The 27,468-nt window shown below is 39.7% G+C and overlaps 2 protein-coding genes across 4 annotated transcripts; both read left to right on the top strand.

Moving 5' to 3' along the window:
• The first annotated feature begins 5,300 nt into the window (after positions 1-5,300).
• Positions 5,301-24,174, top strand: entpd2b (ectonucleoside triphosphate diphosphohydrolase 2b). 3 transcript variants are annotated; one of them, XM_034095315.2, is made up of 10 exons: positions 5,301-5,442; positions 5,565-5,719; positions 13,340-13,457; positions 14,965-15,115; positions 17,205-17,364; positions 18,773-19,000; positions 19,789-20,058; positions 20,725-20,844; positions 21,630-21,764; positions 21,860-24,174. In XM_034095315.2, the coding sequence occupies exons 2-10, from the start codon at positions 5,603-5,605 to the stop codon at positions 22,073-22,075; spliced, it is 1,515 nt and encodes a 504-aa protein (XP_033951206.1). In that variant the 5' UTR covers positions 5,301-5,442; positions 5,565-5,602; the 3' UTR covers positions 22,076-24,174. The 3 variants fall into 3 exon arrangements, with proteins under 3 accessions (XP_033951206.1, XP_033951205.1, XP_033951204.1); XM_034095314.2 differs by having other exon boundaries at positions 5,562-5,719; XM_034095313.2 differs by having other exon boundaries at positions 5,301-5,719.
• A 175-nt stretch (positions 24,175-24,349) lies between these two features.
• On the top strand, positions 24,350-27,072 carry phpt1 (phosphohistidine phosphatase 1). Its single transcript, XM_034095935.2, has 3 exons — positions 24,350-24,734; positions 26,387-26,514; positions 26,656-27,072. Exons 1-3 carry the CDS (start codon positions 24,569-24,571, stop codon positions 26,746-26,748), a joined length of 387 nt encoding a protein of 128 aa, XP_033951826.1. The 5' UTR covers positions 24,350-24,568; the 3' UTR covers positions 26,749-27,072.
• Positions 27,073-27,468: the final 396 nt, after the last annotated feature.

The raw sequence follows: 27,468 nt of genomic DNA, 5'->3' as shown, positions 1-27,468 counted from the left end.
CGAAGGTTGTTTTAAATGTGCTATATAAATAAATAAAGATTGAGATTGAGATATAAGTATCATCACTGAGCGAACATCACAACACGTAGCTTCACGGAGGAAACACGGGAGAAATTCTTACTGTTGTTCTGATCAAAAGTTGTGTTTAATGGCATTAAAACGATAACAACGCTGCTGAAGGTTAATCCATAGGTTAATCCAATGTGTCTGTGTCACTTTGAAATGATTACTGATAATCCATCTTCATATTTATGTCAATCACGGAGATTTCATATTAGCTGCTACGAGAGTGTATGACAGCTTCCGGGTTTGGGCATTCTGGCTGCGCATCACTCATTCACCAATGGGTAATATTTAGATGGATTTTAGGAACTTCCCCTTGATTATATTGGCTCTAACGGTTAAAAAGAGGTGTCAATCATCAAAACCGACCAAGGGGGTCATAGATATGGAAAATGCACCCAAATGACCCCAGAAATGGGTTTCTTTTTCTAAATCTCTCTAGAGGGGTCAAATGTCACTTGTTTTGCATCAATCTTGATACTTATTATATGTTATAGTTTGGATTCCAAGCTTTTAGTACTATCCCATCATTCAAGGGTGGTTTTCACTATAAGTAATGTGGTTTTTTTGGACGGACACTATACATTTTTTTACCATGTTCAATCTGAATTTACTTTAAAATAAAAATATTCTATATTGATTCTGACTTTTCTACATCCAACTCACAGGTTTATCATTGCTTTGAGAAAAAAGATTATTAATGTACCCCTTTTAGAAGTGAAGATGTCGAGCCTGAGGCATGAAAAACAGACTTGGGGCTCAACTGGTTATTAATCTGCATTCACGATACGTCATTTGCTCTTTGTTCAAAGCAAGGTTGGGAACAGAGCTTTCCGATAAAAAAAACAAACAGGTTAAGTATAGTTCTATATCGTATAAGGCTTCGCCCTCTAAGGCTATCGCTATTGGGGTAATCCCCACTGCACGTGTGCAGCACTGACAGACTTATTCCACGCCCACCTACGACGTGGGCCCCACCTCCAGGCTCACTTCCGTATAAATAGGAAGTAGGCCCTACAATCCACTCCTACCTTTCTTCAGCACTCTGTTGCAGAAGCATTGACAGGCAAAACAAGTTCTTTTAAGAGCTACTTACTAAAAGAGCAAACATTCCTGGTTCCCCTGGGCCCATCCTCCCTCTCCTCCGGATGGGGGAAACAGGGTGGGGGCCCAGTGTCAACCCGACATATGAGTTACGACCGGAGCTCACGGTGTCAATCAATCAATGTTTATTTATATAGCCCAATATCACAAATGTTACATTTGTCTCAGTGGTCTTCACAGTTTGTACAGAACATCAGTATGACAACACGACACCCTCTGTCCTTAGACAGAGTTTTGCCGGGGATTAGAGCACGCAAACGCGGCTCTCACTCCCCAGGTGTCGTGCACACATTGTGTCCGTCTCCCTCTGGCCCACAGACAGTGGAGAGCGCACTGAGTAAAGCTCCATTTGAACCTTTAGATCAGGTTCCCCTGAAGGTCTTGTCAGCCAAAGTAGCTCTGCTCCTGGCTCTGACGTCAGCTAAAGGGTGAGTGATGTGTCTGCTCTCTGTGGCTCCGTCATGTCTCCGGATCCAAGGAGATGGCAGCTCAGCTGTTTTGCGCCCTAACCCGGTTTTTATGCCAAAGGTGATCAGAAGCTCGTTTAGATCGAGAGTGATAACCTTGGAGGGCTTCTTTCCTCCTCCTCACACAGAGGAGGAAGCCACATCTCATCTCCTCTGTCCCGTGCGCGCGCTGGCATGCTATGTTGCACGCACGGCTGCTTTACGCAAATCCCAGCGTCTGTTTGTGCATTACAGAGAGCGCTCTATGGGCAGCCTCTATCTGCACAGCGCCTGTCACACTGGCTGTGTGAGGCGGTGTCACAGGCGTATGTCTCCTCTGGGGTGGGTCCCCCAGAAAACATTAAAGCGCACAGCACCAGGAGAATATCAACTTCTGCGGCGTTGCACGGAGGAATGACAGTGGAAGACATTTGCATTGCTGCATCTTGGTCTTCACCCTGTTCTTTTATTCGTTTTTATTTGAGGGATGTCTCCCATTGCTCTCTGACACATTCAGTACTGAATAGCCTGCCAGAATGAGTAATGTCGGGGGTTGTCAATTGCATGCCCTCTCTCCTGCCTGTCTGCACTTAGAGAGCGGCCTTTTGTTCCCCTCTCTTGATGGTTTTTAACAAGTGAGACTCGATCTCTACTTTTTATAAACGACAGGTAGCCCGAGTAAGCCTACCTTCGTTCCCTGATGGAGAAATATTCATTTTTTAATGCTATATTCCATGGGAATGGGATGCTCCATTTACGCACGGCGAAATGGACATGGGTTATTAACTGAGTAGGTGTGTTTTGTGCTTCTGGTAACGGACGGAACCAGTGGGGCGTAGACTACATCCTGCTTCGCCCTTAACCCAATAGCGATAGCCTTAGAGGGCGAAGCGTTATACGATATAGACTGGGGTTACGTAATGTAACCCAGCTTCTATGAGTATAGGCGCAGCCCTCTAAGGTTCGGGCCCCATTGACTCCGTGAATAGCTGAAGAAAAGCTGTTGGAGTGGATTGTATTTATACGGAAGTATAAGTGGATGGGCGTGGAATAAATCTGTCAGTGCTGCACACGTGCAGTGGGGATTAACCCAATAGCGATAGCCTTAGAGGGCTGCGCATATACTCATAGAAGCTGGGTTACATTACGTAACCCCAGTGTCTGTGGTTACTTACATCCAGTGGCGTTTCTATATGTACAAAAGTGGTGGGGCACAAAAAACTCAGATGTCTATATATAAGCTTCTGCAGAGAGGTTCATGGCTGGTGAGGCACTGGCACTGACTCTTCAGGTTTACAAATATATTAAATCAAAATATAATATTATTTTCAAAAGCTTTTTTTGTCTGATGCTTCAATAACTTTTAAACAGACAGTTCAACAGAAGGATACCCAAAAAAAATGTAATTTTATCATTTAAATATTGAATTGTTCTCTCTTAGTAAGATCCCATTTTCAATAAAATTGCAGTCTTACCTTGACTTGAAGATGAAGTCCATTTGCCTATCCTTCTGGACAACAATCTCTATTACTTGTTTGTAAAAGTCCTCCTTATCTTCTTGTAGTTTCAAAAGTCTATCATAAATCTAATCTAATCAATAGATGTTTGATTCGAAAATGATAAAAGTAGGGTAGACATGTGGATATTATCCGGCTGAACAAAACGTGCATTTATCTAACAGCTACGTTTCCCACAGATCTTATTTTGAGCTATTTTCTAAAATCCTATGGAGAAATCTGGTTGCTTTTTTGTGGAGGAAAGCCATGCGCAGCTTACTTCCTGGTTTTAGGACGCCTCACTGCAGCTCTCTCTCCTCCTCTTCACACACCACACTTTTCGCGGCACACGTATTTACAGCCAATCAGCTCTGAATTATGTGAGATGACGTATGGTGGGGATGGCAGCACTTTGCCCCTATGGTCATTATTTTTTGCCACACACATTAAATAGGAAAATACTCTGAGCATGCGCAGTGTAGTTTTTGCAGTCACCGTTCACTTAGACAGTCAGAGGGAGGGGCAGGATCAGGTTTTGTCCCACATGGCTCTAAACAGCTCAATAGGCACACACTGTAGACACTAATTAGAAGAGCACAGACTAAAACAGCAATGTACAGACGAATCAGATGATTAAACATGATCTTAAAATATATTTTATATATTTTTTAATTTATTTTTTGCATTTTGTTGTAATCATTATTTTAATACTTTCTGCTGACACTAGGTGGGGCTGTGCCCCACCTGCCCCTAATGACCAGTCGCCACTGCTTACATCACCTGCTAGCATTAGCATATACAGCTGTCATTTGATTGGTTGCATCAAATGGTCAGCAATAAACAGGGTCACAATTGAAATAATGGAAACTTTGGGGGTGAAGCGCTCTGTGACAATCGTCCTCATTTTTTTACTGCAAAACATCAGAATAAAATTGTAATTTTAACAGAATGCCTGTGTCACAACGAAACGCGCTATTGAGTTGCATTATGGGAAGTATGTAGGATGTGTTTACTATCATACAGTATATTATATATATATATATATATATATATACTGTATATTGTAATTTTTCTCGAGGCTAAAAGTCAGAATATGCAAGTCAACTGTGACTAAACTACTATTTATGACAGGATCATTCTTTATTATTTCTGTCGTCTGAGCTTCCCTTAAAGTAGGTAATTTTGGTGAAACCAGCTCGAGTGCGCTAGAATTTCAACACACATGAACGCGCACATGACCAATGATGGAAGGCTGACAGGCAGGTAGGCCATCAAGTTATTTTAGCCGGGCCGGCTAAAATGATTGGTCGTGCTTTTTACAGTACTACGGCTTCCACAGATGACATTTTTGTCATGGATTTTTTTGTCAAAGCACTTCAGATATTCATTGCTATCGGGATGTTAAGAGCATTCCATGGAATATAACAAAAAGTGTATCTCGAGCCGGTTTCTCAAACTTACCTACCCCACCTTTAACGTATGTGTTGTCGTGTTCACTACATTTGTGTAAGACCTGATAAAGCCAAAAATGGAATGATGTCAAACATTTACATGTCCATGAATTGAAAGTAGCCTATGTTATTTGGACACAGGACATCAGTTATCATCACCCAAACTTCAGACATGAGACTTGAGGCAGCAATTCAGCTGTGTTTAAAACATCCATAATAAAAGAGCTTGAGCTATTCTAATCTATTCTGGCATTTATATCCCAGAAGATTTATAAAATCAGATGTAATATTGATAGTTACAACATTAGCCTATATTTTTCAGCATCTAGCATATTGCAAAGCATACACTGATAAAAGTGAGACTTGAAGAATAACTCAAGTGCAATATTCAGAAGCTTCTTCAAAACATGTTAGACACTGTCACAAAAGGGTTTCATCAAAAAATAGCCTTGCACAAAAAGTACATGCACAAAGAAGTGTATGCCTCAGTAATTCCCATGCTTTACTTAGATATTCAAATGAGGGGTACAATTTGCAAGTCAGGTTTAAACTGCACCCATTGACATGCAAATACTGGACTAACACAACAACTAGCTCTGCAGCTCCTCAAGTGCAGCAAATGTAGACTCCTGCCAGGAGAAGCCACCCCTTATTTCCCCATTGTTGTTTGAATAAATATGATTCATGTGTTAATTTCTAGAAACAAGGAAGTGTATAGCCATACAGCTACAGCCGGTGAATGTGCAGCACCTTCTCTACCAGCTCTCACCATGATACAAACATTTTTCCCACCATGGCACCAGTAGCCTTGGTGCTGCTTTCATTCACTGATCGAGGGGGCACATGGAGGAGGGTTTGACAGCGGTGGAAACATAAATTCCGGTAAGACTTTGCTATCTCAAGTGAAATGTAAAGCAGGAGGCAGGCAGGCAGCAGATAACACCGGCCAGTCAACCACAACTCCCACGTGGCCACTGTTAAGTCAACTCTCACATTTCCAGCAGGCGCAGAGAGGAGCTGCGCGTGGCCCCTTATCTTCTTCATGGCTCATCGCTCCGCTCACCCCGCGGTGCCCATCGCGCTGCTGGTGTTCGGACTTGTTGCCATCCTGCTCCTGACTATCCCCACTGAAGACGTCCAGGAGCCGCCGGGGTTCATGGTAAGGTTGGGTATTTCTGGACTCAGGGTATAAGTTGTCGGGGTAGAGTAACCCAAGCTGTGCTGGCCAAGGTGTAGAGAGGTAAAGAAGGTGTTAGTAGTAGATTCTGTCACATTAGCAGGGGCGGATCTAGTGATTCGGGGGCCAGATGGGCATACTCAAAAGTTTCTGAATTAAAAGTAGTATTTCCTCAAAGATAAAGTATTGTGTTTACTTCAAGTGAAGAGTGGAAAAGAAGCCTTATCAGGGCGATGTACTTTAATGTACTTTACGTCTGTTCAAGGTGGAACCTATAAGTATGCATACTAAAAACTCTTTTTGAAGTAAAACTAATATCTTATTAATAAAATACTTCCATAACAGCCTAATGTTACAACATGTACTTAACATGTGTTCCATTTAAAGCTTGCATTTTTTAATTGTTAAATATGTTAGGGCTCATTCTGGTATTATGGATTATCTTTCTGAATCACAATAGTTAATTAAGTTGAGTTGCATAATTTATTTCAAAGTGCTTTGAAGTCTTTTGTGATATTTTGGGGTATTTTTGTATTCCTGTTAGTAAGAGTTATTTGGAGACGGTAACCCAAACTGTTCCGGCCAGGGTGCAGACAGGGTGCTAGTTGTGGATTCTGTCACATTAGCAGGGGCGGATCTAGTGATTTGGGAGCCCCAGGCAAACATCATCTTGTTTACTTTTCACCATCTCTCTAACTGGGAGTGTTGGTTTTGGCAGTGGTAGAAGAAAAAGTAAGTACTAAAAACTTGAAGAGGTTAAGAGTCGCCTTTACAGGCTTTCAGTTGTACAATGATAATGCACAAGCTAGAACATTAATATAATCCAATATTTGATTTATATCTTATCATAATAAATGTTCTGGCTGTTTCTTTTGGCTGGGGGCCCCAGGCAGTTGCTTGTCGTGCCTATAGGTCAAGTCTGCCCCTGGACATTAAAAGGCTACCTGTATGTTTGTTGTTCAATTATTATAATTTTTTTTAAGTTTGCTATTGCAGCCCTATTTCTGCTCAGCTGGAGTAATATAAATTAATAAAAAGTAGAAATACATCAGTGTAGACATACTAAGACCAAGCATACTGCTAGAAGGTATACAGATATTTACTTAAAGACCCCGTGAAGTGTGTGCATGTGCATGATCTGTTATGCTAATACATATAGTAATGACCAAAATTGTCCATTGAAACCCATATCAAAAGATGTTGGAATAGCAACTAATTTGATGAGTTTTGAATTTGCTGCCGTGAAATCCGCAGTTGACCTCCGCCTTCGTGGGCGTGGCTTGCGATCTACTGCGTGACGTCACGAGATGGTCGCCTCCGAAGTGTTTACATTCATCACAGTGTATTGTTTCTCTGTTTCAAAGTCGAATTTATCAAAGTTTTTGAGCGAGTATTTTACTGGAAAGTGTGTCGGAGTCGACTGGAAGTGATTGCCAATCGAGAAAACCTGACAATGGAGGCGACAGTGAAGAAAAAGGGAGGAAAAACACACGGGAAGCGATGCATTGCAGCTGGCTGTAGTAATGTCAAGTCTGCCGAAGTGGCGATGTTTCTGTTCCCAAAAGATGAAGGTGAGTCTGGCTGGTGTCATTGTTTCGTAGATTCGTTGATTGTTCATGACAAATAAAGGCCACTGGTCGATTCGAGAGAGAGAGAGAGAGAGAGAAAGAGAGACTGAGAGAGTTACAGGGTTGTTGTTAGCATCTAGTGCTAGCTCGGAGCTAACGGAGATTAGCTGTTTCAAGAGGGAGAGTCCTCTCCTGTTGGACTGAGAGAGATAATGTCAGCTCAGGGAGGTAAAGGACTCTGAGTGATTAGATTGTAAACTGTAGCCTAAGTTATCTCAGTTGGTTTGGTCATCTATGTAAACAAATATTTCCATCTATGTTAGTTGTATAAAATAGGTTAAGAAATCCTTCCAATGTTTTTTGATTATTGAAATATATGTTTGATATGAGTGTTGAGAGCTGTATCCATAAATCTCTTAATGTTGCCCTCAAAGTGCACCAGATTGATGCCTTTAACTTCAATTTAAAGAAAAACATCTTCCCGGGTGAGGGTGTGAGGTCATCACAAATAAAACAGGTTCACATGGATAGGATACTAGATAAGTGTGCACACTCATTATGTACATTACACATTTTTCTTGGATTTGTTAACACTATAGTCCCTAATATATTTGTAGAAAGGCAGGAAATGGAATTAAATTGAGAAAAACTGTCAAAATCAATCATTTCTCTCACACTTGTATCACTTTCCAAAGTCTCCGCCATGTTTACAATCACAACTGGGCCCATCTTGTGACGTCACCGCCGCTATCGTCTGCAACTTCCGGTAGGCTCAGACGGCCGTTATTATTAAAAAATATTTTTTAATTTTTCATAATGAATTAATCAATAATTAAAATTATTTTAGCCATGAACAGGCACAATGATATGTAAGGAATGAAACTGCCATTTCATTTTGGCGCAAAAAAATGCACTTCACTGGCACTTTAAGTAAGTAAATGTCCTTACTTTCCAAACGGTTTAAATGTATATTTATATTTGAATTCTAAAAAAAACACCAAAAATGTGCCTTAAATGTCATAATTATTTCTCACGATTATATAATTAATGGTCTAATTTAGTAAAACGTATCCCTTTGTATTCCATTTTGTCTTCCATATTCACATTCTCAGTATGGCTCACATTGATTTATTACTGTGTTATTTCTGACCTAACCTTTGACAATTGTGCAAATGTCATCCAGTTTATGTAAACCTAGCTTCAGGGCACTGGAGTTCCTCCTAAATGTCTCTGTTGTCTCTGTTAAACGTTGGTAAATGAATGGCTCAAGCCAAAGGCGGTTGCTGTTATTAAAATAATTAGGTTTCCCTTCCATGATTCCTCCTCTTATCGTATCGCTCTAAATGCTCGAGTTTCACCGCGGCTGTCAGCTGTGTTTACTCGCATTATTCAAACAAGAAGCGTTGGCCAGGGGGCTACAACTACAACAAAATGAACCTATTGTACCGTGATTTAATTGTAATACACGTTTCAAAATGATGCCGAAGTAATAACCTACTGATACCGTTTAGTAAAAACCATGAATTAATGCTTTGACAAGTCTGCAGACAAGACGGCAGGCGAAAAATCTTTTGAAATGCGTGTTTTCTGAATGGAGATCGGATCGATCAGGCTAAGCTAACGTTGTATATGCTCCGTCCACGCTCACAACAATGGCCTACAGACGTAAATAAACCAGCGACTGTATTCGCCATGACACAGACAGTATGTCATTTGTACATCTTTAACTTTTGTCTAGTTTCTGAACAGATACACTGAACAAAAATATAAATGCAACACTTTTGCTTTTGCTCCCATTTTTCATGAGATGAACTCAAAGATCTAAAACATTTTCTATAAACACAAAATAACCATTTCTCTCAAGTATTGTTCACAAATCTGAAAAAAATCTGTGATAGGGAGCACTTCTCCTTTGCCGAGATAATCCATCCCACCTCACAGGTGTGGCATATCAAGATGCTGATTAGACAGCATGATTATTGCACAGGTGTGTCTTAGGCTGGCCACAATAAAAAGTCACTCTAAAATGTTCAGTTTTATCACACAGCACAATGCCACAGATGTCGCAAGTTTTGAGGGAGCGTGCAATTGGCATGCTGACAGCAGGAATGTCCACCAGAGCTGTTGCCCGTGAATTGAATGTTCATTTCTCTACCATAAGCCGTCTCCAAAGGCGTTTCAGAGAATTTGGCAGTACATCCAACCGGCCTCACAACCGCAGACCATGTGTAACCACACCAGCCCAGGACCTCCACATCCAGCATGTTCACCTCCAAGATCGTCTGAGACCAGCCACTCGGACTGCTGCTGCAACAATTGGTTTACATAACCAAAGAATTTCTGCACAAACTGTCAGAAACCGTCTCAGGGAAGCTCATCTGCATGCTCGTCGTCCTCATCGGGGTCTCGACCTGACTCTTCTTCGTCGTCGTAACCGACTTGAGTGGGCAAATGCTCACATTCGATGGCGTCTGGCACGTTGGAGAGGTGTTCTCTTCACGGATGAATCCCGGTTTTCACTGTTCAGGGCAGATGGCAGACAGCGTGTGTGGCGTCGTGTGGGTGAGCGGTTTTCTGATGTCAATGTTGTGAATCGAGTGGCCCATGGTGGTGGTGGTGTGGTTATGGTATGGGCAGGCGTATGTTATGGACGACGAACACAGGTGCATTTTATTGATGGCATTGTGAATGCACAGAGATACCGTGACGAGATCCTGAGGCCCATGGTTGTGCCATTCATCCACGACCATCACCTCATGTTGCAGCATGATAATGCACGGTCCCATGTTGCAAGGATCTGTACACAATTCCTGGAGGCTGAAAACATCCCAGTTCTTGCATGGCCAGCATACTCACAGCATGTCACCCATTGAGCATGTTTGGGATGCTCTGGATCGGCGTATACGACAGCGTGTTCCAGTTCCTGCCAATATCCAGCAACTTTGCACAGCCATTGAAGAGGAGTGGACCAACATTCCACAGGCCACGATCAACAACCTGATCAACTCTATGCGAAGGAGATGTGTTGCACTGCGTGAGGCAAATGGTGGTCACATCAGATACTGACTGGTTTTCGAACCCCCCCCAGACCCCCCCAATAAAGCAAAACTGTACGTTTCCGAGTGACTTTTTATTGTGGCCAGCCTAAGGCACACCTGTGCAATAATCATGCTGTCTAATCAGCATCTTGATATGCCACACCTGTGAGGTGGGATGGATTATCTCGGCAAAGGAGAAGTGCTCACTATCACAGATTTTTTTCAGATTTGTGAACAATATTTGAGAGAAATGGTTATTTTGTGTATATAGAAAATGTTTTAGATCTTTGAGTTCATCTCATAAAAAATGGGAGCAAAGACAAAAGTGTTGCGTTTATATTTGTGTTCAGTGTATGAGGAGCTGTGAGCCCTGAGTGCTAACAGCTAACGGCTGATATTTTGGTTTTCTGGTTCAATGTCACTGACGGCTGGCTGAGATCCTCACCGCTGATTGGCTACCGCGAGATCGCGTCACGGGAATTTGAGCTTTGAATAGACTGGAGTGGTTATCGTGGCCCCGTTCAATCGCGACGCGGCATTCGCATCAGCCGCTTCATGCGCGCTGGCGGAGCGAATTTGCATCTGTCCGCGGCTCTGCATTGACTTTACATGTAATCGTGCTGCCCCGAAAGATCGCATCGCGTCCGGTGTGAACGCACCATTAGTAGGACCACATTCATATTGAAATATAGCAATTTTAATGACAATAGCATGAAACAACCATTGTTTTAGTTTTACCCTCCAATGCAGTTCTTATGATTGGAGTAAAAGAGCAAGTCAGGTGACGTAGTATAAAGGGCGACAGAGTCTGGGTAGGCAGGAGGTTTATTTGGATGGAAGGGTCTCTGTGAAACCAAAAGGCAAAGTTAACTTACTCTAACTTATGTACATAACTTAACTTACCTGATATACCTAACCAAAGTCATGTGCTTAACCCAAACCTTGACATTTCCCAGACCCCAACCAAGTCGTTTTTACGCCCCAACCTCAGCAAAGTAAAGTCTATTGATGTGTCTCCACTCTCCAGGGGGTTGTTAACAAAGCGGCAGTATTTGAGGATTATGGAGGGAAAACTTGTTCCTGAAGAAACTTTGTGAAATAAAATATGTTTTGTCTTGCCTAGGAAGAGGCCATCGGCACAGATGATCTCATGGCTGAAACACTGATACACCGTTGGTAGCCTCATTGTAATGAAAGATTTAAGAGACTGCAATATACATTTGGAATGGGAATCAAGCTTTAATTGCTTTGGCATTCAGAGGGGGATTGCTCCACAGGTCAGCTGGAGCTTCTGTTCCCTCTGCTCCCCTTGCTACCTCTTTTTGTGTTACCGTCTAAATATCCCATGGTTCCTTTTTTTAGTATAATGTAGCCGCCCTTTCACTCTGTATCAATGTGGTGGAACAGTCCCAAAAAAAGATACAGTGGGGTTTTGCAGGGAGAGTAAGTACAAGAGTTCCCATAGTTTATCAAACTAAAGGACAAAGCAGATCATTTGGAGCTGCTCTCTGTTTTTGGCAGTGTTAGAGCGAGTCCTTACAACTCACTGCACAGCGATAATGAGATCTTTTTTTGACAAAATTAGGAGGAACGCAATTGTGCTACTCACCTGTTGCACTGATTTGAAATATTGAGTGTTTGGCAAATGCCTGAGTATAGAATTTGAAAGTGTATCTACTTTTGCATGCGGATTCTCGCCTGTGTGTGTTTGTGCTTTCAGTTGAGCAGAGATTAAAGTTTCTTGATATTCTACGTGGTAGTGAAAGTCAGGGCAACAGAGTTTCCATCCCAGTAAGTAGACCATGGTATTTTAGGGAAGATGTAGGGCTAAACAAGTGGGAAAGTCAGAACTAACTTACAGAGTTTGTAAGTAGTAATTACCTCTACAATGCCTAAACCCTAACCCTAACCTCTGATACATGGTTAGACACCCAACAGAACAAACTGAAGGTTTAGAATTGTTGATTGATATTTACGCACCTTTTTACCAAGGCTTTCCCCACTGTATAGTTAGTTTAATAGGTTTATTTTTCCGCTACTTCCTCCCCACCCCCTTAACCTGTCTGCCTTTTTTTTCCCTACTCCCCCCCCCCCTACCCGACTTGTAAAGCGACCTTGGGTTTCCTGAAAGGCGCTATACAAATATTATATATTATTATTATTATTATTATTACAATTGTTTCTCTTGCATTGATGTGCCTGATTGGTACAACCAGTACTCCACTGAATTCCTTTTATTTATGTGAAATTGGACATTAAGTACGCTCACAGGATTATCGGGACAGATCAGTGGCAGGGTGAGAAATAAAGCACTTATCCAGGATTTCATTGCTGTGACCTGTTCTTTAATATAAAACGATTGTAAGAGTTTAAAAGTTTCAGATCATGAAGTTTATGGAATTAATTTATGCCCTGATATTTGCCCTCAATGCACAAACAGGCCTCATGAGTACACACACACTTGTTGGTTATCCCTTTCAAATGACTAGATGTGAGACGTGCATTTTAAAGAAGACTACTCTTTTTGCTAATCCTCTAAAACAATACCAAAGTTTCACATCTCAGTCCCTAAATCATAATTAGTGTTGTGAGAAAGGTGCAATTTGTAATGTCATGTGAGTAAATCAGTAAGGTTAACATTTGTATTTCAAAGTAAAACCTTCGTCTACATTTACTTAACTTTTCCCTTGGTGATGATCAGTGAAAGCAAAGCCATCAAACCTTTTCTGTCACGCAAAGTTGGTGATGTCAAATACTTAAATGCTTTGTAGTGTTTATACTGTATAGGTGAAGTAGAAATGGTATGCATCCGTTTCTGTCCAAAGTATCCCTCCTAGGGGTGTCTTTGAAGATCAACGTGACTAGTGAACTTAGTCTGCAGTCAAATGGCTTCCAGATGCCAACATGAAGCGTACATGTCTTTAGACTCCCCTTCTCAAGGCCTTCAGCACAAATACCTCTCTTGATGTTTCTTTTCTGCCTGTTTCTCTCTGTAGTATGGGATTGTCTTGGATGCTGGATCTTCGCACACAGCTCTGTATATTTACAAGTGGCCCGCAGACAAGCTGAATGGAACAGGCGTGGTCACCCAGCACACTGAATGCCATGTAAGAGGTAAGAATGATCACTTTCTCCACCAATAACCACAAATCAAATGGTACCAATACTCCAACTCGTACAATTGAGTGTTGGATCTGAAAAGTGTATGACTCTATTTCATCACAGAGTCATACACCTTAGGCTAAAGCTAAACACATAGCTACAAAATTGGGAAGTAACCAATTTGATTAACGTTTTAATCCTGCACTGATGATACACAATTGAACAGAATCACCCCTAAGGCCCTGCATAACGTCATTGTTTGTCTCACTGTCGTTATTGTATGGATCTTTTGAAACTGTTTAAAGCTAAATAAGGAAAAAAACGAAATGCTTTCAATATGACTCAAAGCAGCAAGAGAAATATACCTTTTTTCCCCATGTTCCTATTTGTTTGACAATATCTTCGCAGTCTAATCTGTTTTTCTCAGAAAGCTGCTCAAATTCTCATATTGTATTACTAGCCATTTATCCTTGTAACTCTTTCTTATCTTATCATTCCTTTTTTTAAATGTGAATCACTTTGGGCTGCATGTTTTATGAAAGATACAGCAATATAAACAGAGAATAATAATATATATATATATATATGCTGTAGGAGGGGTTCAACATTTATTAGCACTTTCTTTGCACAGGATTCTGCTCTAGACTGAAAGAAAAGCTGTATATCTTTCCAAATGTTCCTCTATTATGATGAAAATGCAAGGATTCAAACTATACAGAGATGGGCAAGGAGTAGAATACGTTGTGGGAGTGGTTTGAAAAGTTTGAATGGACTTTGGACTCCTTTGTTACTGTAATGCCACACTCACTGCCTGTGAAAGTTGTAAAGGTGATCCAACCTCAAATCATAATGAGGGCAATTCAAGTCGATGGTTCAATATAAAGCATTTAATAGGGCTATATCTACCATGCATAGTATTTTGAACCCTTACATATTATAACCACGAGTGTCAAGTTGAATGTGAATGTTCCAGACTTCTTTTAAACCCTAAACGTGAACTTTTTATATTCAAAACACAGGTTTTCGTTGAATATACCTTTAATCTTCTCTTGAGAGTATATCGGGAGAGATTTTTCTTGTTTATTGCCCTGTGGGTGGGAGGAACTGGAGGAGTGCCAGCTGGATGATGTAATTACAAGTGAGGCCAATGTTTGTTACCGGGCGATCATGAATCAGGAATGAGTCAGAGTTGAGCTCTGTGCTCTGCCACTCCTGTGCTGTCAAAGGGTCTTAATGTGTCTTTTATAAACAAATGCTTGTTTCTCCGATTAGTCATGGTCTTGGTGTTTCAACTGCCATCTTCCATAATTGAAATTTCAATCAGAAATGAACTTTGAACGTTACATGTCAAGAGTTGTTAACATATTGCCGTGCCGTTTTTTCCCCTGAAAATCTTGAGTCACCTGGGTGTGATCGAGTTACGTCATGATGCACATGAGGTTACAAAATGAAACATAGGAACAAGATTCTGCACGTCGATAATGTAATCAGCTGCTTTTCGGGTTTTGTTGTCGCTCAGGTGAAGGTATCTCCAGCTATGCAGGCCGACAGGGAGCAGCAGGGCGGAGCCTAGAAGCATGTCTAGACCAGGCGGTGGAGGACATCCCCGAAGAGAGACACCCATGCACACCTGTGTACCTGGGAGCCACAGCTGGCATGAGGCTTCTGCAGTGAGTCAGTGTGTGTGTGTGTGTATTTGTCTGTCTCTGTCTGTGTTTATTCTGCTTTGTTTCTATTTATTTTTCTCACACCTAGGAATTAATCCTCATGTTAGCTCTACATGTCAAACTGTCACTTGTTAAGAGAATAATCATATGTTGATGGTCTATTAACTTAGATTACAACATGCTGACTGCGGTGGGACTCGAACTTGCTACCCCCTGATTTGAAGTCCAGCACTCTATCCACTTAGCCACAGCTGCCCTAAATATAAATATCTCTAAAACAATGTTTTATTTCAGGTGAATATTAATTTCTCCATGAATTATACACATCATATATTGTGTGCAAATTACGTTACATGACTGTCATAACTAAGACATAAAGTTCTGCAAGTTGTGGCCGAAATTAGTATTACAACAACAAACACCTGCTTCACAGATACATTCCTTTCCTTAAAGGTAGGGTAGGTAAGAGAAACCAGTAGAATTTGGAAAAACACAATCGGAAAAAATCTGCCTCTTCCTTCAGACTTCCTTACAGAGCCTCTCCTCCAACACACACGAACACGCACATGACCAATGAGGGCATGAGATAAGTTTGTGCACAGATGGAAGGCTGACAGGCAGGTAGGCCATCCAGTTACTTTAGCCGGGCCGGCTCAGATGATTGGTCGTGGTTTTTATAGTACTACGGCTTCCACAGATGACATTTTTGTATGTATTTATTGTCAAAGCATTTCATTTATTCATTGCTATCGGGATGTTAAGAGCATTCCATGGAATATAACAAAAAGTGTTTCCGAAATGAATTACATACCCCCCCTTTAAGTAACTTAGAAATATTATAGGCTTTTTCATTAAGTCATTAACACAATAGAAAACAACATGTTATTTTCTAGCTTGCGTCTAAGGGTTTCCGTACCATCCTTTTATACTGTGTGATAATACCAAAACACATTCATCCACAATATAGTGATTCTCCAATCAAAATCATAATGCAATATAAAACTAGCAATAAAACATAAGTATCACATTAACAGACGTCTGGTCACAGAGGAAAGATACGATTTTCTTAACTTAGTGTACTTGCATAGTTTATCTTGTATAACACACTTGCATATTTGGGAACCAGAGTTATCTTTTACGCCCTGTAGTTATGAGTTAATACAAAGATATAACGACATTCCTTTGTCACATACTGTAGTTATGAACTTAATAAACCTTTGCAAGTTTGTGCCTCTTACATATTTAGCTTATTACATTTCTGCAGCAATGCAACATTATATTTATTGTATACTAAGTATAATGTATAATAACTGTATGTGTGTGAGGTCTACTGTCTTTGCAGGATTTTTAAAACATTTATCGGGTAATTATCTTTGTCTTCTTTCTGGTCTTATCAGCAATCTGTTTGATTATCAAGGAGGCTTTGTGAATATTTACAGCAGCCAGTAGGGGTGTTGACAGAGCGCTGAGACACTGTCAACATCCCTACGTGTGAGGTTTGACTGTATGGGAATATGTAGTGCATAAACAGCTGTCCAATCACTCAGCCAGATGTAAATCATTTGCTCAATGCAAAACATGTTGAGAAGACAAACAAATAAAACAAAACCAGAATTTATACAGTTTTAATGAAAAAGAGTGTGAAATACTGAAATGTTTTTGTTTTAAACAGAGAAAAACGGACTTGAAGGAATTTATTCTGAACAACTGTGATTTTAAGAGAGATTTGTAAGGGGAAACAGAGCTAGCGTGCCTGATCTCCTACAGCAAATCATTGGGGCCCTTATTCTATAAACCGAGGAATTACCAACTCATCTCCGACTGTTCCTACTGACACACACGTCTCTGATTTCACGATGGCCTCACAATGATACTTAAAAGGTAAACCAGCCTTAAGATGTTGGATAGTTAAATCTTTATAACTTTAGAGGTCAGCAGGGAGACCTGAAGCCTGGGGCGGTAAACCAGTCACTAATAATCAAGGTTTGACCAACAAACTCTGTTTCCTATGAATGAAGACCCATGAGAGTCCCTCACATAGCCTTAACTTGTAAAACCTCAGTAAAAGAAGACTCTTCTTTCTCCCAATTAGGATCTCAAAGCCGGAGTTGTCGGACCAGATTCTGCAGGAAGTGGGCCACAAAATCCAGTCGTACCCTTTCAGCTATCAGGGGGCCACTATACTCAGCGGGAAAGAGGAGGGGGCGTACGGCTGGGTCACTGTCAACTATCTCTCAGAGAACTTCATCAAGGTACCACAACCCTTATGAAAAGTGTGTGTTATTGCAGTCACAATTCTTATCTAAATCAACTAACGACAGTTATATAAGCAGTGCCTTTTTTAGTAAAAGTAAAAAAAGCATATTTAAAAAATAACCCATTACAAGTAGTCCTGGATTCAATGTTACTTTTGTTAGAAGTACTGAAGCATTATCAGCAACATATACTTAAAATATCAAAAGTATTTATTTCTATAACATTTATTTATTATTTGTATACACTATCAAACACGTATTTAGTGCCTCTACTTTGACATGATTCATGTTTTAATGTTCAAAAAAGGTCGTTATTTTTCTCATACTGCCTGTGCTGCAGCACCTCTTTTCACCCTCTGTCTGAAACCAGAGCCCAGTCTGCTCTGATTGGTTAGCTGGCCGGCTCTGTTGTGATTGGTCAACCGGTCACAGATGTCCCGCCCCTAACAAATCACATACAATGTGTTGGAGCGCTAGCCAATATAAGCGCAAGTGTTACGTAGGTATGTCAGTATGTCGCGGAAGTAAAGAAGGAGCCTAATGGAGGCGTTTCAGCAGAGTGTGGCAGAGAAACTACCTCGAAAGAGAACTTTGGGATTTTAGCCTTTACAGACCATTTACATGCACAAATCAAATCAAGTTTTATTTATAAAGCACATTTAAAAGCGATTTTTGGTCGAGCCAAAGTGCTGTACAGTACATGTAATAAAAACACATTACTACAATCACAATAAAAGACAATAAATTACAACAGATATAAAAAACACAGGGAAAAGTCAGGAGTCGTGCTCCGCTCTGACTAGAAGGCCTGGGAGAAGAAGTGTGTCTTAAGAGTAGATTTAAAAACCTCTAGGGTCTGGGCCGACCTCACATGGAGAAAAATATAGGAAAAACCTATATGCAGTAACACACTACAGGAAAGGGCAAACCCAAACAAGCATAATAGGGCATCTTTCAAAACTAACTAGTAAGTGTCAGAAGAATATAGTGCATTAAACGGTACAATACTTCCCTCGTAGATATGTAGAAGTGTAAAGTTAAGGAAAGACTTAAGCAAAGTACATGAAAATGTATTTAGTCACATTCCCCCACCGACAATCTAACAGTCAAATGATGGTTCATTTTGAATCACATCGTGTGCAGCAGCAATGCTAAAAAGCAGCCTCCTTTACAATAGTTTCTCTTTATCTAGTCGATTTAAAACGTCTACATTTTTGTAATTAACAGTTGCAATGGATCTTCAAGCTTTTTTTTAGAGGGGGACTGATGACACCTAGTGGCTAGTGGTCGATTTCCACCAGCTCTTCTGATGTTCGTTGTCAACATTTGTAGGGGGTTGACAGCTTTTCTTCGTATAATCACCTCTTAAAAATACCCATTCTCTTATGCTACTTTTTCCCCACAGTATGGTTTCGTGGGGAGCTGGTTGAGCGCCGGCAGACCCACGGTGGGGGCGCTTGATCTCGGCGGAGCGTCCACTCAGATCACATTTGAGACTAAGGATAAAGTGGAGGACGAAAAGGACCTGAAGAAGCTGCATCTTTATGGCCATGATTACTCTCTGTACACACACAGCTTCCTGTGCTACGGCCGGGACGAGTTCCTCAAGAGACTCATGGCTCACATCCTGAAGGTGGTGTAACATGACACACTCATGAAGTGAAAAACAACTTGACTTTACATCGTCAGGTTGTTCGATACCTTTTTTAGTATTTGCGTTATAACAGAAATGTAATATTTCCCCTAAGGAATATGTAGAACATTCGGAAAGTAAGTCATGTAATGTGCCGTGTACAGTTTATAATGGCAACACTTATTTTTCTGGTTAGGATCCAGACGTTTAAGATAAAAAAATCGAATAAATGTTTGCTTCTTTTACCTGTTGTGCTATTGTTATATATGGGTTCTGGAGATATTGGCTGTAGAGATATTGTCTGCTAAATATAATGGGAGGAAATGGCACACGCTTGTGTCGCTCAAATAAAAGATATTTGATCAGCAATGTCTCTTTCCAGAAATCATGACCCAATGACCTAAGGTAATCCACAGACTCTTTTGTGAGCAGTTTCAATTGGCGGGGGTGGTTATTAGAAGATAGTTCCAACATGAAACTGCTCTAATACTACTGGAGATTTAAAGAATACTGATGGCTGCATTGACATTTGAGACATTGCAAATTGACATATACAATATTATTGATGTGCATGAAATACACACAGAGAATAAAAATCCCTAATATTTGGTTATAAGAGAATTCTGAGTGACATAGTGACAGTTCAGCATCATGTTACTTAAAGACTAACACATCTGGTTTTGGAAGGATACAAAACAGATACTTTCATAATATATTCTAATAATATTTTCAATGGGTTTGTTTGGGTATATGTGATATTAATCCCTTTGTCTGTGTCTTTCTCTCAGTCTCAGGGTTACCCTCTGTCCATCACTCACCCCTGCTATCCTGCAGGCTTCAACAGAACCGTGAAGTTGAACAGTACATTCAGCTCGCCGTGTACAGAACAGTACAATCCCAGCTCCTACGACCCCCTGGCCTCTGTGACAGTGACGGGCAGCGGACAGTACGAACACTGTCTGGGCAACGTGTCGGAGATCTTCTCCTTCGACAGCTGCCCCTTCTCCCAGTGCTCCTTCGATAAAGTCTTCCAGCCCAATGTCAGCGGCAGCTTCATGGTGAGAGAGGCTGGAGGGAGAAGATGACACTGAGCTGTCATCTTTTTTCCTCTTTGACATCTTTTGAAACACAGACAGCCAATATTATAAACATAGCCATAATAACCACATTGCACACAAAAAAGATATGGATCAGCAATTTTTTTTTGTACATTTTTTGCTAATTTTATAATAAAAAACTAAAGGAAATTCATTGTAGGTCTATAAAAACAATATTTGGCAATAAACCACATTCTGATTTTGATAACCATAAATCTGTAAATTAAGCAACACCATTATAGAAAAATATGTTTATTAAAGCGGAAATACACTCAGGTAAATGTATTTGCAAATAATAAAATAAAATTGAGAAAACAAACCACAGTAAAACTACTAAATAAACTGTTGTGTATGAAATAACAAATATACAACAATACGCAAGTGGAGTACAGGCCTCTCGAATGACATAAGCATAACCAGCCTTGCGATTGTATTTGAATTACTGTAACTCAATAGCAGTATTGATCACAATAATTGCATGACATTTTCATAGAAGAACAAGTACAATGCCTCAATGTTCTAATAAGAACCTATTATGCGCCATTATTTCTATCCTAGGTAAAAATGTTTTCTATGTACTATGTGTTGCCCCAGTTTGATTGTTGTATTTTTCTCTCTGTGCACCAGGCGTTCTCTGCTTTCTACTACGTTCACCTCTCGCTGCAGCGTACCACCGGCGTCACCGCACAAACTCCTTCACAACTGGAGAACGCGGCGGAAACCCAGTGCGGCATGACTTTCAATCAAGTAATGGTCCTTTCTACTTATGTTCAATTCATTTGTTCATAATATATATTTGTTGTCTTGGTATGTATTAGTTCATGTGTGGTTATAGCCAATACCTAAAAAAACGATTACGACTTCAATCAGCTTGATGTGTAGGCTACTTTATTTTCAGTGCTAATTAGCAATAGGAGCATGCTCACGCCTAAAGTGAGCATTAGTGTTTGAGCATCTGTTTAGCATGCTCCAAGTAGCACTTATCTCAAAGCACCACTGTGCAAAGCCTAACGAGCTGTGAGCATGGCCGTACACTCTGCTTTAAATACATTGACTATAGTTAACATCTAAAAAATCGAGCTAAAATGTTATGTGCTCATTTATTACTGTATGCTCAAAGACCTGTCATGGTTGCGGGGATTCACAATTTTGGGAACATCTATATTATTGAATGTTTGTTTGTTTCATCTTTAAGTTTATATAAGGTTCTAGTTTTTGTATTGTGAACTGTATACTACTTTCTGGTATTATGTTATCCCCTGTACATGATTACATTTAAACTAATTTATCATAAAGTAAGCTATCTTTTTATGAGCAATGCTTTCGTCCCTCCCGCATTAACTCACTTTTTACTTTTGTACCTTGACTGTACATATTAATATTGAATTAGTTGAATAGAAACAAAACCTGGTTTGCTGCTATTTTGACTGTAAGGGGGCTGGAAGGGACACATGAGTGAGATTCAACTCCACTTTCTAGTTCATGTATTTTATTCCACAACTTGCTTCCACTGTTTAATTGCTTTCTTCCAGCTGCTGCTTCTCGACCCGAAGCAAAGGTCTCGTTTGCAGGACAACTGTGCCAGCTCTGTGTTCGTTAAGACTCTCATGTTCAGAGGATATGGCTTCGATGAGATGTCATTCCCGCGTGTAACCTTCCAGAAGAAAGTGAGAACTTAATCACTATTTGGACACAGATATATCTCCAATACTCATTTGTCTATTATCTACTAACTGGCAGTACTCACTTGCTGATCCTCCAGGCAGGGGACACCTCGGTGGGCTGGGCTCTGGGCTACATGCTGAGTCTGAGCAGTTTACTGCCGGCAGAGACAGTGGGGCTGAGGAAGGCCCTGACTCCAGGAGCGTGGGCCACCCTCATCTTCCTCTCCGTCCTCCTGCTCGTGGGGGTCCTGGTCTTCATCCTACTCCATTCTGTTAATGGGAAGAAGAAAGGAGGAAGTGATGGCACCATCTAGATACTATAACAACAAGACAGTAGTAGGTTTTTGTTTATGTTGGCTCTGTACTCCGACATATTGGATCTGAAATGAAACTATGCGGTTTATTTAAGGGTAATCACATTAATAGGTGGGATCTGTTTCTCATCTCACCCTTAGTCCCCGATGTTAGGTTCATGCAGCAGGACAAAAGGCTTATTTCACAAGATGTCTTTTCAATGTTGTTCTTGAAAGAGTCCTAAGGAAGGTCAATTACTGTTTTTAAATCACATAATTGTTTGTATTTGTGCCCCATCATCCACATCCTGTAAAGGGCAGGAGACTGCATGGCTGTGTATATCCAGTAGTGGATATCAATTATTATGAATTATTTTTTAACAACTACAACTTCTTTAACTTCACAATCTTTCCTTTCACATGTTATTTCCTGGAGTATAAAGCAAACACAAGGAAAACACATGTCAGGTTTTAAGAATATTGTATAGTATAGCAGAGGCACTGACACTAAGATGAGGTCTGAATGACATTTTCTTCTTGAAAATATGAGATTCTTTTTCATGTAGAAGTGTGACTAGTCTGAAGCGCTGGTATATTAAAATGTAGCACACTGTGGAGATAACTTCCAGTTTAATATGCAAGTAAACACTATTTAATTATTTTTTAATATGTATTGAAATATGTATTTTTTTAAGGTGGCAGTTTTAATTCACATTTTATTTAGCGCAAGTCAAGAGCATGCTTTTGCACATTACACATATGTGTTGACTTAGACACGTTTTAGTTTCATAAACCTTGTGTCATTTGGAGGAAGGAGATAACTGATAGAAAAGAGCTCTTCAATCTAAAACATTTTTTCTTTATGTCTACTATATAATAAAAGGAAACCAGTAGTTGCTGATACAGTTTGGATTAAACTAGAATACAACAATCCTGCTTGAAATACAGAAAGGCATTAAGGTACTGAGCAACACTTACATCTAATCTGCCGAAAAAAGACCTTATGCTTATATTTCTTTGTTGTTGTTGACTACAGTAGTCAAGAATTCACCAGTTTGCTTCAAGCTATATGAGTTTACCTAAAGGGCCTTATTATGCTTGTTGGGGTTTTCCCTTTCCTGTAATGTGTTGTATAGTATTCGCGATTGGACTCATTTGTTTACTTCCGTAACATAGCAACATCACAATGTAACACTCCCGCTTCTATTGGTTAACACTCCAACACATTGTTGTGATAGGCTAAAGGGCGGGACAGCTCTAAGCAGCTAACCAATCAGAACAGACTGGGCTCTGGCTTCAGACAGAGGGTGTAAAGAGGTGCGGCAGCACAATGAGCATAATAGGGCCCCTTTAAGGTATGAATTAGTTCAGTTTCAGTTTTCTGCACCATAACACTAATATTTGAGTGCTGCCTTATTGAATTGGATGTAAGATATTTGTTTTTGCTTTTAGCGTGCCCACCTCTAGTGAATTATAGGCTAAGGTAACATTATTTAAATGTCCCAAAAAAACACTGTACATAAGTGTATGATGGAACATTGAAACATGCCAATATGTAAGGTGTGCCTGCATAAAGGCCAAAGGGAACTCTTGGCATGTAGATGAATTATGAATATGAGACTTTCCCAAATATTTTCAGATCCTGCATGTTTATTTTGTTTGTACCCCCATATTGTAGCATCTTCCAAATTATTCTTGTGGCATATTGAGTTTTTACTGATGGAAACATTTACTCCTCGGGAACATATTTGCAGTTGGGGTGATGTGGCTTTTAGCATATTTATGTTTGATGAATCAACTGTGACAAATATTTAAATAACGCTATGTTAATATTAATATAATATTAATATTATCGCATTGTGAGTTTTTAATTATTATGGCATTATTGGTCTCTGTTTGGTCACATTGTATGTTTTATATTTGTTTTACTCGAGATAACAAAATACATATATATTTTTCCTTTGTACAACTTGTCTACTGTATTTGATTCTATCGTTCCTGTTTGCTTTGGACTACAACTACCAGAATGCATTGCTTTATTAGGAGTGCGGCCTGTTGGATAATTTCCGGTAAGGTCGTAATGCAGTCAAAATAAAAGCGGGGAGTTTTGCATACATATAATTTGTAATATATTGTGCTTTTGAATGAACTTAGCAAATTCAAATATCAGCAATCGGAGTCACCATTATAATTATATAATTATAATATGTAACAAATGGGACGGACATTGCAATAAATTAGTCTTAGTATTCAGTACTTGCTTGTGGCTTTTATTTTGAAAGCGCTGTAACCGGATGTATTGATGTTGACTGAAGACGAGAGCAGCGCTGGACTAGAGTAACCGTGTTCAGTTCTATTGAGTTGAAGCTGGTCCATTTTCATTTTAAACAAGAACATTTAAAGTGCTTCGAAGGTGTCCAGCTCCCTGTATATATTGACACGGAGTTTGTTCAAAAAATACCATCGTTGTGCCTGTTTGTCAGTCTGCTAGTGAGCTATCTGAGCAGTCAGGAGATGTGCTCTCAGACGAAAGCTGCAGCCCTGATGGCTAACATCCCGCGGGCAGACATCGACCCCTCCGGAGTGTTTAAGTACGTCCTGATAAGAGTTCACAGCAGAGAGGAGGGGGACGACTCGGAGATAGATATAGTCCGAGGATACGGCTGGGCTGAGTTCCATGGTGAGTTAGGGGCAATAAAAACAGAGAAAGCTAACGTTAGCTACCTGGGTTGCACCACAACACATGTGACAGGTGCTAGTTCAACCCAAGGGTGACAGACATGGGCTTTATCAGGCTACATCACAGTGGAAGTACAACTTAAAATAGTGTACAATACACAAGTGGTTAAGACCTAGGGCATCCCTTTTATTTAGCATTCCTATTGTTCTAAAGTTACAAAATATGACCCATTTTATTACTTTTTTCTGTTACATCCTCATTTGTTTTGGCATTCAGATGTCTTATTTTATAAAAATGTGTATGTTTTCTTATATTTACTGTATAGTAGTGCAGAAAAACCTTTATTTTCAAAGAAGATATATTTTGGTATTTATTTTATTTTGTCAAATTCTAAGTTATTTTCAAAACAGTAGCCTCTACTAAGATATGTTTGTTAGTGTATTTGTTTATGACTCTTTGAGAAATTCAGATTTTAAAATGATCATTTGTCTGTTCTCTTTCCGTTCTCTGACCAAGCAAGTACATATTACACTATGTTGATTAAATCGCAATGTTGTCGACAATAATCGCAATATGACGTTTTCACCAAATTGTGCAGCCCTAGTGGAAAGTAAAACGTCCCAAATCAATAAAGTAACTCAACAACTATTATAATTGATCAATGTATTAGTTTCACCTAACTAAAGCTAATGCAGTACAATACAACCGTTTTACAAGAAATGCTATCCCTCATCAAGGTTATCATGTTCAGTGTGTGTTGAAACTGGAAAGAGGTGTTAATTCATTTTTGTGGTCATTTTGGAGCATTTGAAAATGTAGTTTCAAGATTTTCCTCGCAAATGTAAATGTGACTTGAGATATTATCGCAATCATAATCAAAACATGCTTAGAACTCTTTACCTTCAATTTGTTAAAGACAACTTTTCCATGACAATCGTGTGAGGGTATTGATGATTACCCCAATAATGGGAGATGCCATCATAGACATATTGTGTTTTTTTTTGCCTCCACGATATAATCGAATATCATTCCATCCCTATTCCGTAAATTGCAGTTATTGTATTGTGTTATACTGATTCTAAATCTACAGTCTATCTATCATATCCTATGTTTGGACAGATGGGACACTGCTTGCTTCATTCACAAGTTACAACCACATTTGTTCAAGCCAAACCTCCGAATCACAGCTGTATTATATATTGATGTAGGGCTGCTCGATTATGGCAAAAATCATAATCTCGATTATTTGGGTCAATAATTGATATCACGATTATTAAAAACGATTATCCATTTACTTTGAAAACATCAATTTATTGGAGAGAAAACATGTGAACAGTATGTTTTGAACAGTTGATTACCCTGAACTTTAAGTATATATATATATATATATATATATATATATATAAATAAAGTATAATTCAACTGAAAAAATTATAAAAAAAAAAAAACGTAATGATAAAAAAATTATCGTTTTATTTCAATTACGTTGTTTTCGTAATCGTTGCAAGCCATAATCGTAATTGCGATTACAATACGATTAATTGAGCAGCCCTATATTGATGTACATTATTCCATTTTTTTCACTGTTCTACATTATATTTAAATATATTATAAAGTGCAGTGTTTATGCCATCACATGCCTTTTCTTGCAGCTGATATCTATGATAAAGTTTCTGAGGAGCTGGAGAAGGGCGGCCACCTGGACTGTGAGTGTATCGGAGGAGGGAGGATCCAACATGACCCCCAGGACAAGAAGATCCACGTCTATGGATACTCAATAGTGAGAGAATTCTGCCTTATAAAAACTGCAGTTATGTAGACAAAAACAGTGTAAAATGTGCAAAACAAACTAAATCATTACAGCTTTACTACATTTCTCTTTCTTTTTACTTTAATGGTACATTGGTATATTTTGTTTTAGGGATTTGGAAGAGCGAACCATGCAGTAACCACTGAGCAACTGAAGGCTCAGTATCTGGACTATGAGGTGACCTGGGACAATGAAGGATACTGAACTGAACTCAGATCAGCGTCTGTTGGACGCCCTTTCTCCTGGACAGTACGGCACTCATCTGTAACCCCTGGAGCTTTATGATAACCCAAGACTAAGACTGACGTACAGCTACAAGTCCTATTCAAAAGACAAGCCGGTTTTGGACTTATCTTAAGTCACAATATGTCTTTAAAAAAAGAAATCATGATCGTAATTATAATCAGTACCATGGAACATCATCTGGAAATCATAAAATAAATAACACTCATTGACTTGTTTTAGAGTCACATTGGAACTAATTGCTAAGATATGTTGTGATATTTCATAAATGTTTTATGAAATGAACTTTAAAGTCTTGTGCATACTTCGTCTGTTGCCGACTTGTATTCCTCTGGTCCACTGACAGGAATGTGAGCTGCTGATGAATGTTATGCATTCTGTAGCGACAGCAGGAAACAAACCAAGTCGCTGAGAGGCTGAGGCCGGGCCTGTTTGCTGTTGTATGACGCGCTAAAAAAATACTCGCTGAGATCTGAAGCTCTGTTTCGTAGTTTAATGAAACAACTCGGTGATCGGACTATACATTGTTATAATCCAAGCAATTGTAATCTTGCGGTCAACAAAAAAATACAACGGCCCCGTGTCACCCTCTCTTCCACACACCCACACCTCACACAGGTGAACAGGATTATGATGAGTGCCACCCATACCCATGTGACCCAAGCCAACCAATCAATATTG

The sequence above is a fragment of the Pseudochaenichthys georgianus genome, chromosome 12, assembly GCF_902827115.2.
Source record: "Pseudochaenichthys georgianus chromosome 12, fPseGeo1.2, whole genome shotgun sequence".
Lineage (NCBI taxonomy): Eukaryota > Metazoa > Chordata > Actinopteri > Perciformes > Channichthyidae > Pseudochaenichthys > Pseudochaenichthys georgianus.
Note: the sequence above shows the minus strand (reverse complement) of the source record. Positions and strands in the feature narration are given on the sequence as shown.

Bases quoted from the DNA above. Each gene is read 5' to 3' on its own strand.
- entpd2b (XM_034095315.2), top strand. From the start codon at position 5,603: ATGGCTCATCGCTCCGCTCACCCCGCGGTGCCCATCGCGCTGCTGGTG. The intron at 20,059-20,724 runs GTGAGAGAGGCT...TCTGTGCACCAG, and splicing joins ATGTCAGCGGCAGCTTCATG to GCGTTCTCTGCTTTCTACTA. The intron at 20,845-21,629 runs GTAATGGTCCTT...GCTTTCTTCCAG, and splicing joins GCGGCATGACTTTCAATCAA to CTGCTGCTTCTCGACCCGAA.
- phpt1 (XM_034095935.2), top strand. From the start codon at position 24,569: ATGTGCTCTCAGACGAAAGCTGCAGCCCTGATGGCTAACATCCCGCGG. The intron at 24,735-26,386 runs GTGAGTTAGGGG...CTTTTCTTGCAG, and splicing joins CGGCTGGGCTGAGTTCCATG to CTGATATCTATGATAAAGTT. The intron at 26,515-26,655 runs GTGAGAGAATTC...ATTTTGTTTTAG, and splicing joins ACGTCTATGGATACTCAATA to GGATTTGGAAGAGCGAACCA.